At 37.0% G+C, this 12,720-nt stretch overlaps 1 protein-coding gene across 2 annotated transcripts in view; it reads right to left on the reverse strand.

The window, feature by feature from the left end:
- Positions 1-3,089: 3,089 nt before the first annotated feature.
- Positions 3,090-12,720, reverse strand: part of LOC149080575 (nuclear pore membrane glycoprotein 210-like) — a 158,571-nt gene continuing 148,940 nt past the window's right edge. For both annotated transcript variants that reach the window (XM_089239711.1, XM_089239712.1), the window contains 2 exons: positions 8,026-8,121; positions 3,090-3,325 (listed from right to left, as the gene is read on the reverse strand). In XM_089239711.1, the coding sequence (XP_089095837.1) occupies positions 3,287-3,325; positions 8,026-8,121 (135 nt within the window). In that variant the 3' untranslated portion in view covers positions 3,090-3,286. The remainder of the gene's footprint in view (positions 3,326-8,025; positions 8,122-12,720) is intronic.

The following is a 12,720-nucleotide window of genomic DNA, read 5'->3' on the forward strand; positions in this document are numbered from 1 at the left end:
AGTTGAAGATGACCTTAGACAGATTAACACATGGCTAACAAAAAATAAATTACTTCCAAACGTAGAAAAAACAAAATTCATCTGTCTAAAAATTAGAGATATTAAACCAGAAACTCCAATATCACTAAGACTACACGTTTGTAAATACCCCTCCCAAATCTGTTCTTGCAGTCACATAGAAAGAGTAAGAGAATATAGTTATTTAGGTGTAGTTATACAAGACGACCTAAAATGGAATAGCCATTCTAACAATGTTTGTAATACGATAAGAAAACAAATTGCAGCTTTATATAGATTAAGAAACATTGTACGTCCGGAACTCCTTAAAACAATTTTCTACTTTTCTACGCCTGGATCCAATCAAGAGTAACTTATGCTATTACAGTGTGGGGAGGTGCCTATCACGATAATATTAAGAACTTAAATAACATCTATAATCGCATAAAATGTAAGGTAATGTTATTTAATAATCCAGATCTACTGAAATCAGAAATTTTAATACTTGATCTAAGACAAATTTATGTGTATAAAATGATAATTTTTATGACTAAAAACCATAATTTATTTCTTAAAACTAATAATGATAGAACCTCAAATAGATACAACTTCTTGTAATTAACTCCAAAAACAAATAAATACCTTGTTCAAAAAAGTATAAATTACCTAGGACCAACTATTTGTAACAAATTCGGAAAAAAATTATCAGACCTTAGAATAAATAAACATCTCAAGAAAGAAATTTTCACATTCTCAAACTCTATAATGAATTTTGAAAGGTTTATTGAAAATATAAATAGGTAACCAAGGAAAAATTTGAAATATCTATAATAAAAAAAAAAAAGAGATAAATGTAAATCGAGCGTGCCGTTCATTATATATAATATTTATTAAGCTCTAGGACGGACCAAATGGGTCCCTAAGAGCTGCATAGTATGTTTTGTCTTTTGTTCTGTCTTTATTTTATTTTGTATATTTGTATTCATGTATTCATGTGTGCTGTTTTGAATTATTAAATAAATAAATATATTAGTTGCTTAATTGTAAGGGTGACCTCTAGAACAGTGTTCTTCAATCACTGGTCTATGGACCAGTGCCAGTCCATATGAAAATTTCCAGCCGGTCCATGAAATATTTTGGCCAATTCATTTATAGCTGCTACATATAATTTTACATTCATTTTTAAATATTGTACCATCTTTATATTGGCTTTTATTTTTGTCTTAGCCCTCAGCAGGTCCGCTAATAATATTTACATAGACTCTCAGTAATCTGGCACATATCAGACCAGGGTTATGCTGGATAAATGCCGGATTACTGGATGGTCTTCAGAAAACAATTCATTAAAATTATTTAAACCACTGTGCGTCAGATTTTTTTAAACAAAATGTCCTATAATGCCAAAAATGAATTGGACTTAAAAAAGGAATTTAGAATATATTTTATAAATTTACTGAAATGAGTTTTCATAATGAGTCTATACACTTATTTTTTGGTACCAAACAAAAGAAGCAATTATACCTGGTTAACTGTATTATTCCATTGGGGGGAGAAACAGGTTGCATTGAGACATATTCCTTGGCAAGGTCAACCAACTTCCCGTCTTTCTCAACTTTTTGATAGTTTAATTTTTTTGAATGAGGGTTAATGTTTTGACTGCAAACATTTCCTCTATGCAGCAGATTGATGCAGAGACATGTGGTGACAGTGATGTTTTTTATTTCTCCATATCCAAAAGGAGCCAACAACCCTAATAAATAAGATGCTGTATTTATAAAATGAGCATATATTATATAGTCCCCCTTGAGGCTACACACTCTGCATTGTTTTTTTTAATACTTGCTTTCATGTTTTTATCTTGTTCGCGTATTTGTGGAACATGTTTATACACATAATGTGTTTCTGTAAAAAAGTGGTCTAGTGATGCAACAAAAGAACTTGCACAAAAACGCTGGATTACTGGACATGCCAGATTATCAAGAGTCTATTGTATTTTTAGCCAGTCTGCAATTTTTTTCTCTAATTTATTTTTTGCAGGCCCACAAGTTATTTCTCTTATTTATTTACCATTTCTCCTCTCCTATTTACTTGTTTTTTTTGTCGGTCCTAAAATTATTTTTCCCATTTGTTTATTTTTGTCAGTCCATAAATTAGTTTGACTATTTATATATTATTTCTATTATTTACAGTGAAACCTTGATATAATGATACTCTGCGGACCCAGAAAAATATAGTTGTAGAGAGGATATTGTTTTATTAAGAGGCAAATTCTCATTAGTCGCCACCAAATTTATGTGGTTTATTTGGGAAAAAAAGATATAATTGATTAATAAAATTCAATTACTTGTTTCACACCATAAAGTGATTTATTTACATAGTACTTCTGTGTACTACACAGAAAGTAGCTTCACAGCAATACTTATGTTATTAAACCTTCAAAGAACAAACACTGATGAGGAATTTAAAAATGTATCAAAGATGATTTTGAGTGAAATATAAATTGAAATATAGTGTGTTGCAGCGGTTTCGAAATGTCATCAAATATTGTTATAGAGAGGTTTATCATATCAAAGTATATCATTGTATCAAGAGAAATTTAACATTAGACTATAGGCATTTCTAAACAAGAGGGATTTATCAATCATTTTTCAATACAGGGATTTATTATTATACCAAATATTGTTAAAATAAGGTTTCACTGTATTTATTTTTATTTTACCTATTTATTTATTTTTTCCGGTGGGTAAATCATTTCTCACATTTCCACAGCTGTAAAAAGATTGAAGAACACTGCGTGATGTTGCCATACTTTTTTAAATTGTCCATAATGGTGATGACCCGGGAGTTGTACTCAGTTTAACCCTTTAAGTGGCACAGCAGTAATTACACCAACCCTCTCCAAAATAGCATAATTTTTTTAATGAAGTACACGTTTTTCTGATTTTCAGCAGGTGCAAACTAAGGGGTATAAGGGAAGGTGTTCCATTGAAAAATCAACTTTACAAAAGATCTGGGCTTGTGAAAATAAGAGGCTTTTAAGGAGGCAAGATATGTTGTCAATGAGGTTAAATGGTTAAAGAAGGATGTTTTAATTCATCTTTGGGGGGGGGGAGACTTTATTATAACTAGCTCACATTCAAAAACTATGTCCAAAACAAATTCAAGGTTATTCTTAGTAAAAAAAAAAATGCCAGAAAATTTTATTTAAATTAGTAAAAACTAATATATATATAAAATGAGCAAAAACAATAAATATGACACATGGTGAATAACTATGAAGTATCTTCATTTATGATTTGCAGCTTTGTTCATCACAATGTTCTTCATTCTGGGGGAAAAAGAGAGAGAATCAAAAGAGTGTCCAAAATAGTCAAAGAAAAAGTCCATTTATCTTCAAACAAAAGATTATTATTAAATAAATGTATAAATATGTGCACAAATGCTCATTTATTTGAACATACAAGCATTTGGACAAAGATTATGTTTTATATACACTGCTCAAAACAATTAGGGGAGCAAGCAAAAAAGTGAAGAAAACCGTGCGAGGCAGCCACGTATTGGCATACAATGGATAGTACACGCGTATCAATGCGCAATACAGAAAAAAGACGTAAAAAAATTTGGAATTAAGCTTTAATTCTTTGAAAATATGGAAAAAACATGAAAAGATGATTTAGGGCAACAATTTGGTTACATGTAAACGATAAAAAAAAGTACTGTTTAGACATGATGCATGAGTTTTAATAGGGCGTGTGGTCTCCTCGAACAGCTAAGACTGCTGCACACCTGTTTGCCATGGATGCGATGAGGTTATCGATCAGACTTTGGGGAATACTGTTCCACTCCTCAAGAAGTGCAATCTGCAAGTCTCGGACAGTAACAGGCGGCCTTGGTCGCGCAGCAATGCGTCGTCCAAAAAACAATTGGATTCAGGTCAGGAGAGCACGCTGCCCATTCCATACGCTGTATTGTTTCAGCTTCAAGCATGTTCTCCACCAGACGAACTCTATGCGGTCGGGCATTATCATCCTGGAAAACGAAGGAATCTCCAATGGCTCCAGCGTAAGGGATGACATGAGGTCGCAGTATCTCGTCTGCATACCTTCGGGCCGTCAAAGTGCCATTCCGAATGATATGCAGGTCCGTACGTCCGCCTATGCTGATTCCACCCCATACCATCCAACCAGCTCGTCTGTATTGTGACCTTTCACGAACAAATGCGGGGTTATTTCGAGTGCCCCTGTCCCTCCATACCAGAACACGTCGGGTGTCACACTCCAGACTGAATCGGGACTCGTCTGTAAACAGCACTTGGCTCCAATCATGTTGCTCCCAATCTCGATGTTCAGCAGCCCATATTTCTTCGGGTCGCACGGTGGCGTGGGGTCAACGGAATGCAGCCCATTGGCCTACGTGCATAGAGCCCTCCCTCATGAAGCCGATTACGACTGTTTGGCTGGACACCCTTCGTCCTGTTGCCAAGAGCAACTGTCTTTGCAGATGCGTAGCATTCTCTGTTCTGTTTCGACGGCTGTTAACCGTACATACCGGTCATCAGTTGCTGTAGTGGCGCGTGGCCGACCTTGCCCTGGTCGACGTCTAACATTTCCTGTTTCTTGGAATCGATTCCACAGCCTTGCAACAACACTTCTGGCGACTCCAACAGCGTCCGCGACACTACGTTGTGTTTGCCCGGATTCCAGTCTGTCTATAACACGCCATGCCATGGATTCCGGTAAATCACGTTGTTGAGACATCCTCAAGTCACCTTCTCAAAAAAAATACTGCGCAATCGAATTTCACAGTTACGGCAGTAAAACAGACGTTTCTGCAACATCCCGATTTCTGCCCTTATCTCCTTTTTCTGGTTTTTGACGTCATGAACTTTGATTTGCATATGAAGTTTTCTTCTTCCGTTTCCTGCTAGGCTTTAAATTATGGATGATTCATTTTATGTTACTTATCGGTATACATCTTTGCGTAATTTTGTTAAAACCATGTGCTCCCCTAATTGTTTTGAGCAGTGTAGAACTAACCAAATCCAAATTGTATGAAAAATAACATTTTGCTGTTATGTGCAGAAGCATATGCAGGAAGGGAGCATATGGGGGCCCGCGTTCTCCAAACCAATCAAAATTTAAAATTTTTTTGCGAAAAAATATAAAATTTTCCAAGAAAGTATCTTAAATGCAATTTCAATCCAATTTCCTTTAATTTAAAACATTACTTTTTAACTCAAAATTTCTCTGCACTATATATTACCTGTAATCTTCCTCTTTACAATCTACCTGTGTAACCAAGGCCTCTCAAACATTGGGACCCCTCATGATAATGAAATCTGGTATTATGATTTTTGAAAGTAAAATATTTGAGAAGATAGGCTGGTGCTTCCAGCCTGTCCCAGGGCCCTTGATACTGTTGCTCATATGATCTTGACAGGTAAATACTGCATACATACCTTATTATGTGACCATTTTATTGTACCCATTTTAGATTTATCATTTATTTTACTAGAGGATATAGTTACCAAGATGCGAAATTTAATCATTTTATATGCTCCCCTAACTTTCCATTAGGAAGTGTTGTTTCCCTGTCTCTAATGAGCCCAACAGAAAGACCCAGAAAAATATAAAGATTTTTGTGAATGAAAATACACTGCTCAAAACAATCAATGGATATTGAGATTTTTTTTAGCAATAATTAGTGACATAACCATCTCATGGTGAAAGAAAAAAGATTGAAATATAAATTTATCACATTTGCAAACTAGAGGTATGCAGATTTTTTTGTAGAGACAAAAATCACATGCGACTAGCAACCAATGTGCATAAAAGTGGCCTGAATATATATTTTTCCATGTAAAGTATCTTAGTTAATAAAGTTATACACAGAATCCAAAATTTCTCATTGTTGCAGAAAGTTCTTACAGAGAGCAATTATAATACTAACCATTCAGTGAGAGATATGAAAGAAAAACCATTCAAAGGTAGTCTAGTGGTCTAGGGCATTCACCCAGAAAGTGAAAGGATGTGGGTTCGACTCCCCGCAAAGACAGTTGAATTTTCTCTTTTTCCAATATATATCTTCGCAACAAGCCAGTTGTTAAAAACCTTTGTATGGTAGCGGAGAATAACGTCATCCTTTCATTCATAATCGTGTATAAATTATAGATCCCAGTAATCAGCCCTTACATGCATAAAATGATTGTAGTGTGACAAAGGTGACTGAAATGGCTAAAACAAAATATTAGTAAAAGCTAATAATTCATACACACTGCAAGAGGGTGTGACAGTCAGGGCCATCTTAAGAGCATCATGGGCCCCCGGGCCAAGTGGTTTTTCTGAGGCCCTACCTTGTAAATTCTAGAAAATTTCAGCCGGATCTCATGTTTGTAAGGGCCCCTCATCTCCTGAGGCCCCCGGGCCGTGCCCGGGTGGGCCCATGCGTTAAGACGGCACTGGTGACAGTCCTTCCTTTGCCAGTCAGCCATCCAACAAAGATGTTCTAATTGTTTGTTTTCTAATTTTACAGTTCAGCTCTTGTTTGTGCTGTTTCTAAAGCTTTAATGTTTTCTTCTTTTCTTAAAATATTAAAGTATTTGAGAAGTCCCCATTGCAGGAATTTTTTCTTTTGTATATACATAAATATTTATTAGTCTTTTATTATTGTTAATATCCACAATCTTGATATCAGGCCAGAAAAAGTTCTTTCAAGAGGAGATATGTTTAATGCCCTGGCAACAGCAATTAGATTGTTTACAGATGACAAAATCTCTCTGGCAGGGTTGGAAGTGGCAATAACCCCATATGACCCATGATAGAAAAATATCTAAATTATTCTCTAAAATGGGCCACCTTAACTTTGAACCACAATGGATAAAGTATTCAAAAATAATGAAACGAAATTATGGCACTTTAGTGCAAAATGAAATATATTATTGAAGGAAATTTTTTTAAAATAAAAACACATCTCAAAAAAACCATTAAAAATTAGTCAAAATTACCTTCCTTTTTCAGCCACTTTCCAAAATATCTTTTAATTTTCCTTTCAGCTAAAACACCAACTCGCAACTGAAAGAATGTGACCAAAAAAAGGATCCTACAGTGAAACCCCTCTTTTGTGGACACCGGCGGGACCCAAAAAAAAACCATCCATAAAAGAGGGTGACTGCTTCTGGAAAAGACATTATTGAAGAATTTTTTAAAAAAACTTAACTATTTTTTGGCTATAAAAGAGGAGTAAAAGTTAAGAGGGCTTTCACTGTATTCAGATTTTCTCTTACAATTAACCTTTGCACTAGAAATTTTTTTTTTTAAACTTTAGTTTTTATTATTCTAACTTTTTCAAAACAAGGGGCCCATTACTCATATTAAGGGGGCCTTTTCTTAATTGAGGGGGGAACTTTAAGAAATTACATTCTTGGGGAAGGGGTGGGAGCAGAGGCGTATTTAGAGTGAGCTAAGCAGGCTATTGCCCAGGGCAGAAAGTTCAAAAGGGCGACAAATTTGAGTAATTGATGGTCAAGAATATTGAATTAGAATGGGAAAAAAGTAACAAAACGTGAATGGCTCACAGGTGGCAAGGCCATAAATCCGCCTGTGGATGGAAGCAGAAAAAGTCTTGAGAAAGAAATTGAAGAAGCTTCAGCACCTCAAATTAATTAGAACCCCAAACATTCAAGGCTATTGTAGTTCTGTAATGACTAACATGGTGTAAAATTTAGCTTCAAGACAATCATTTTATAAAAAGTTTTCATAAGTCAATTTGACATTCTAACTTATTATAATGTTGGTGTAACTTTCCACTTCTATTCAAGTGACTATCACAGCTCAGTGGGTGTCTGTCTTTCCATTTTTTATTAGGGAGTCCTTTGGTGAATGTTAATTTAAAAAAAAAAAGCTAGATATATAGTAATTGTTCTGCAAGATAATATTTTTCTAACACAATCATGTGCCTGGTTTTAGAGGGAGTAGCCTTTATTGACTTTTTATATTTTTGAAAAGCTTTGATGTAAAATAAAATACTAACGTCTTGCTCATCAGGTTTTCTATAAGCATCAGCATATGCATCTCGCATACTAATCAAGTGCAGCTCTAAAGAACTGGATAAATTTTTGAGATGTATCTGCAAAAAGAAAGATTATGAAACAAAGTTGAAAATCATCAATTTATTATATTACTTTAAGAAAATAAGAATTTTTGGAATAAATTAATTCCTTTGTGCCATATTTAAATATCCCTTAGTTGACATGATATAAGATCTAAATTCCCTAACATTACGATAATACAAGAATGTGAGTTCATCTACAACACGAAACATAAGACGAAATAAAAAATCTACGGAGCGACATGTTAAGCTCTTGATGGTTCGATCGCTTCTCTTGCGATTTCCCGCGTGACAATCCAATGGCGTCGGCTTTAGTGCCGCCATCTGTGAGATAAAATACAAATCGAATCTCACCACATGAGTTTCCCCCCAGTGAAGGAACATGGTGAGAGAACGATAAATGAGATACAAAAAATTATTCATAAGATGCAGAATAATAGATGTGCAAGACATAATACAATGATGCAGGAAATCATGTGCAATAAGTATACACTTAAAAAAAATATGATGCAAAATGTACAATTAAATGCAGAAAATTCAATAAGCTGTACAAAATATATATCAGATGCATAATATAAATGAGATGCATGAAATACAAGATGCAAAAAAAATCAATGAAATGTAGAATTATATGATGCAAAAAAATATTATGATGCACAATTCGAAACAAAATTAATTTCGGTTATCAACCTAGGACTGAATTTGACTTTTCTGCCAGACCTAGTGACATATGGTTGTACTGGCACAGTGTCATTTTTCTTTTCTTCGAGCTTGTTTTTGTCAAGTTCCACACAGACATCGTTAAAGATAAATGCGGGTTTCACTCTGTCAAGTGAAACACAGGTCTTTCTCCCATTTACATTTAAAGTGATATTTTTTTTATTACGAGAAATCACTTCATGGGGTCCAGTATATGGTTGTGTCAAAGGTGGTGTGATCTTGTCAATTCGAAGAAACACATGTGAGCAAGTTTGCAGTTGAGGATGCACATAAATTTTGGATTGACCATGAGCTGATGTTTTGCATGGTTTGATGCTATTCATACGCTCTCTGAGCTGTTGTACATATGTGTATGTTGATGAGAGCTGACCGGGTGTATCCGTGCAGAGATCTGCAGGTAATCTCAAAGATGTACCAAAAACTAACTCTGCACTAGAGGCTTTGATATCCGGCTTGACGGCTGCCCTGAGACCAAGTAAGATGGCTGGCAATGTGACGGTCCACTTTGGATTCTCATGTGCCTTCAATGAGCTTTTTAAGACACGGTGAAACCGTTCGACCATGCCATTGGCCTGTGGATGGTAAGCAGTGGTACGAATCCTGCTAGTGCCAAGCAGGTTGATCAGTTCTCTGAAGAGTGATGATTCGAACTGTCGTCCTTGATCGGTTGTTATGGTTGATGGACATCCATAACGGCAAATCCAACCATCGAACAAGGCACGACAAACTGTGTCTGCTGTGATGTCTGCTACAGGTATGACTTCCGGCCATCTGGTGTAGCGATCAATTACTGTTAAGCAGTATGTCTTTCCTTCTGAAGGAGGCAGAGGTCCAACCAGATCGATATGAATATGAGAAAATCTTGCATTGGGTGTTGCAAAGGTGCCTAAAGGTGTTTTGGTATGCTTATGAACCTTTGAGCGTTGGCACTCATTGCAACACTTTACCCAATCTTTGATGTTCCTTCTCATGTTAGGCCAAACGTATCTTGCAGATATTAGCTGAGTAGATGATGTTACACCTGCATGAGCAAGATTGTGGAAATGATGAAAAATAGTCTTGCGGAAGCTCGCTGGAACAAATGGTCTTGGTGAGCCTGTAGACACATCACACACCAGTTCTGTTGCGGTAAATGGACTTGGCATTGACTTGAAAGTCAGTGAATTAGAGTTGTCTTGCTGTAACTGTTTTAATTCAGGATCCTCTCGTTGAGCAGTTGCAAAAAGGTCAAAATCCAGGAATGGTGATTTGGAAATCGAGTTGATTTCTATTCTTGAAAGAGCGTCAGCTACCACATTATCTGCACCTTTAGTATGACGAACATCAGTGCTGAATTGCGAGATGAAGTCGAGGTGTCGCCATTGACGTGGGCTGCATTTATCAGGATTTTGCTTGAAGGCGAAGACGAGAGGTTTCTGATCGGTGAAAATTATGAACTCACGGCCGTCTAGCATGTGCCGGAATCTTTTGACAGCAGTGTACATTGCTAACAGTTCTCGGTCGTAAGTGGAGAACTTCTGTTGACTCTTTGTCAGTTTCATGGACAGGAATGCAATGGGTTCCCATCCTTTTCCATTTGATTGCATTAGCGAACCACCGACTGCTAAATCACTGGCGTCAACCCATAGACTTAGCTTGGCACCAGGAATTGGATGGTGAAGTAATGTTGCACCCGCTAAAGCTTGCTTCGCATCGATGAATGCTTGCTCGGCTGGATCAGTCCACTGAAGGATATCAGCTGGCTTGGTTTGAGTAGCTCTTTTGGATTTCTTTTTGTTTTTTATTCCCTCCAAAAACTTGTGTAGAGGTGTTAAGATGTGTGCAGCTCTGGGCACAAAACGACGATAAAAGTTGAAGAGACCAAGAAAACGTCGTAATTGAGTGATGGTGTTTGGCTTAGGAAAGTTCAGGATGCAATCAACACGATCTGTTAAAGGCTCGATGCCAGATCCAGAAACTTGGTAACCCAAAAATTCAATTGATGAACCACCAAATACACATTTAGAGGGCTTGATGCTGAGGCCATATATTTGCAGACGTTCGAATAACAACCTTAGATGTTCGATGTGCTCTTCTGGTGATTTCGAGGCTACCAGTATGTCATCAACAAAGGCATATACAAATGGAAGTCCACGAGTGACCTCGTCAATAAACCTTTGGAATGTGGCTGCAGCGTTGCAAAGGCCAAATTGCATTCGAGTGCTCTCGAATAACCCAAACGGTGTGATAATAGCACTTTTATGGACATCTTCCGGATGTATAGGAATCTGATGATAGGCCCTAATGAGATCTATATGGGAAAAGATTTTACTACCATGCAATTCAGATGTAAAGTCCAGAACATTTGGAACACTGTACCGGTCTTTCACAGTCTGTGCATTTAAAGCTCGGTAATCACCAACTGGACGCCATTCATCACTGTCCTTTTTCGGGACCAAGTGCAGAGGTGATGCATAGCAGCTGTTAGATGGTCGTAAATGGCCGAGGTCAAGCATCTGCTGAAATTCTTGCTTCACGATTTTCAATCGATCAGGAGCCAGACGTCTTGGTTTGGCATGCACAGGTGGACCAACAGTCTCGATATGATGCACGACAGAGTGTTTCACAGGTTGTCCTGGTTGTGGTGGTTTGATGATGTCGGGAAACTTGCTGAGAAGGCTGTGGTAGATGGTGTCACCTTCGATGAGTTTGATTGAGTGAACTTCTGCAATGTGAAGATCACAGTCAGTATTGAGTTTTGTTGTCCTATCCAGCAAACATCATCGTCGGAGATCCGGAACAAGATCAAAGTTGAACAGAAAGTCTGCCCCAATGATGGGTGTGGAAACATTAGCCAGTAGGAAAGTCCAAGTGAAATTACGACGGAGATTGAAATCTAATGTCACCCTCTTTTGACCATGTGGTGAGATTCGATTTGTATTTTATCTCACAGATGGCGGCACTAAAGCCGATGTTAAGCTCTTGATGGTTCGATCGCTTCTCTTGCGATTTCCCGCGTGACAATCCAATGGCGTCGGCTTTAGTGCCGCCATCTGTGAGATAAAATACAAATCGAATCTCACCACACATCATTAATGTTTTACATAGGTGGAGATAGACTTGGAAGTCTGGGGGCACGAAAATGTCAATTTATATATACATGTATACATTAGATTAGTCGACTCTACCTTTGACGTTGGGGTAGGGGCAATTCCCCCCCGCCCCCTGTATCTCTACCCATGGTGTTCTAGAATGTTCATTGAGTATGGCAGACCTCAAAACATTTTCGTAAGTAAAGAGAAAAACCTCATTTCTTACTCTGCCAAACACTTTAACATTTTCTGCCTTGAGGAAAAAATATCTTTTTGTGACTTTTTTTTTTCCTTAGATGAATCATTGCACTTTCAATAAAACTGTTTAAAACAATTTCTTTAAGATTTTTAAATCTTTCTTTCTCATCATTATGGTATCTTTCTGCTACCATGATCGTATCTGAAGCCAGCAAAGGGGGTGTACACAGAAAAAATTTTTCTCAGTCAAGATGCAATGAATGGGGAGCAGGCAATTTAACAAATATAAATACCACATATCACAGAACTTCATTTGAATTTAAATATATACTGAAATGCCAGAAAAACTGGTATACCTGCCTAATATTGTGTGGGTTTCCCTGGAGCCTGTACAACTTTTGAAACACAAATTAGTATAGACTGCACTGTGTGAAGTTATCCTGCTAAAGGCAATTCACACTATGGTTCTGGCACAGGGCAGTTAACAATTCCATAACAGTGCGAGATGATGGGGATCGCTTCTGTACAACACATTGCAAGGTATCCCATATTTGCTTAATAATATTTGTGTCTGGAGATTTAGGTGGCAGAAGGAGGATGCTGAACTCAAAAGAGTTCTTGGAGCAAC

This window comes from Pholcus phalangioides, unplaced genomic scaffold (assembly GCF_987345545.1).
Source record: "Pholcus phalangioides strain wild (caught in Gottingen) unplaced genomic scaffold, Ppha-v1.0 ptg000011l_1, whole genome shotgun sequence".
NCBI lineage: Eukaryota > Metazoa > Arthropoda > Arachnida > Araneae > Pholcidae > Pholcus > Pholcus phalangioides.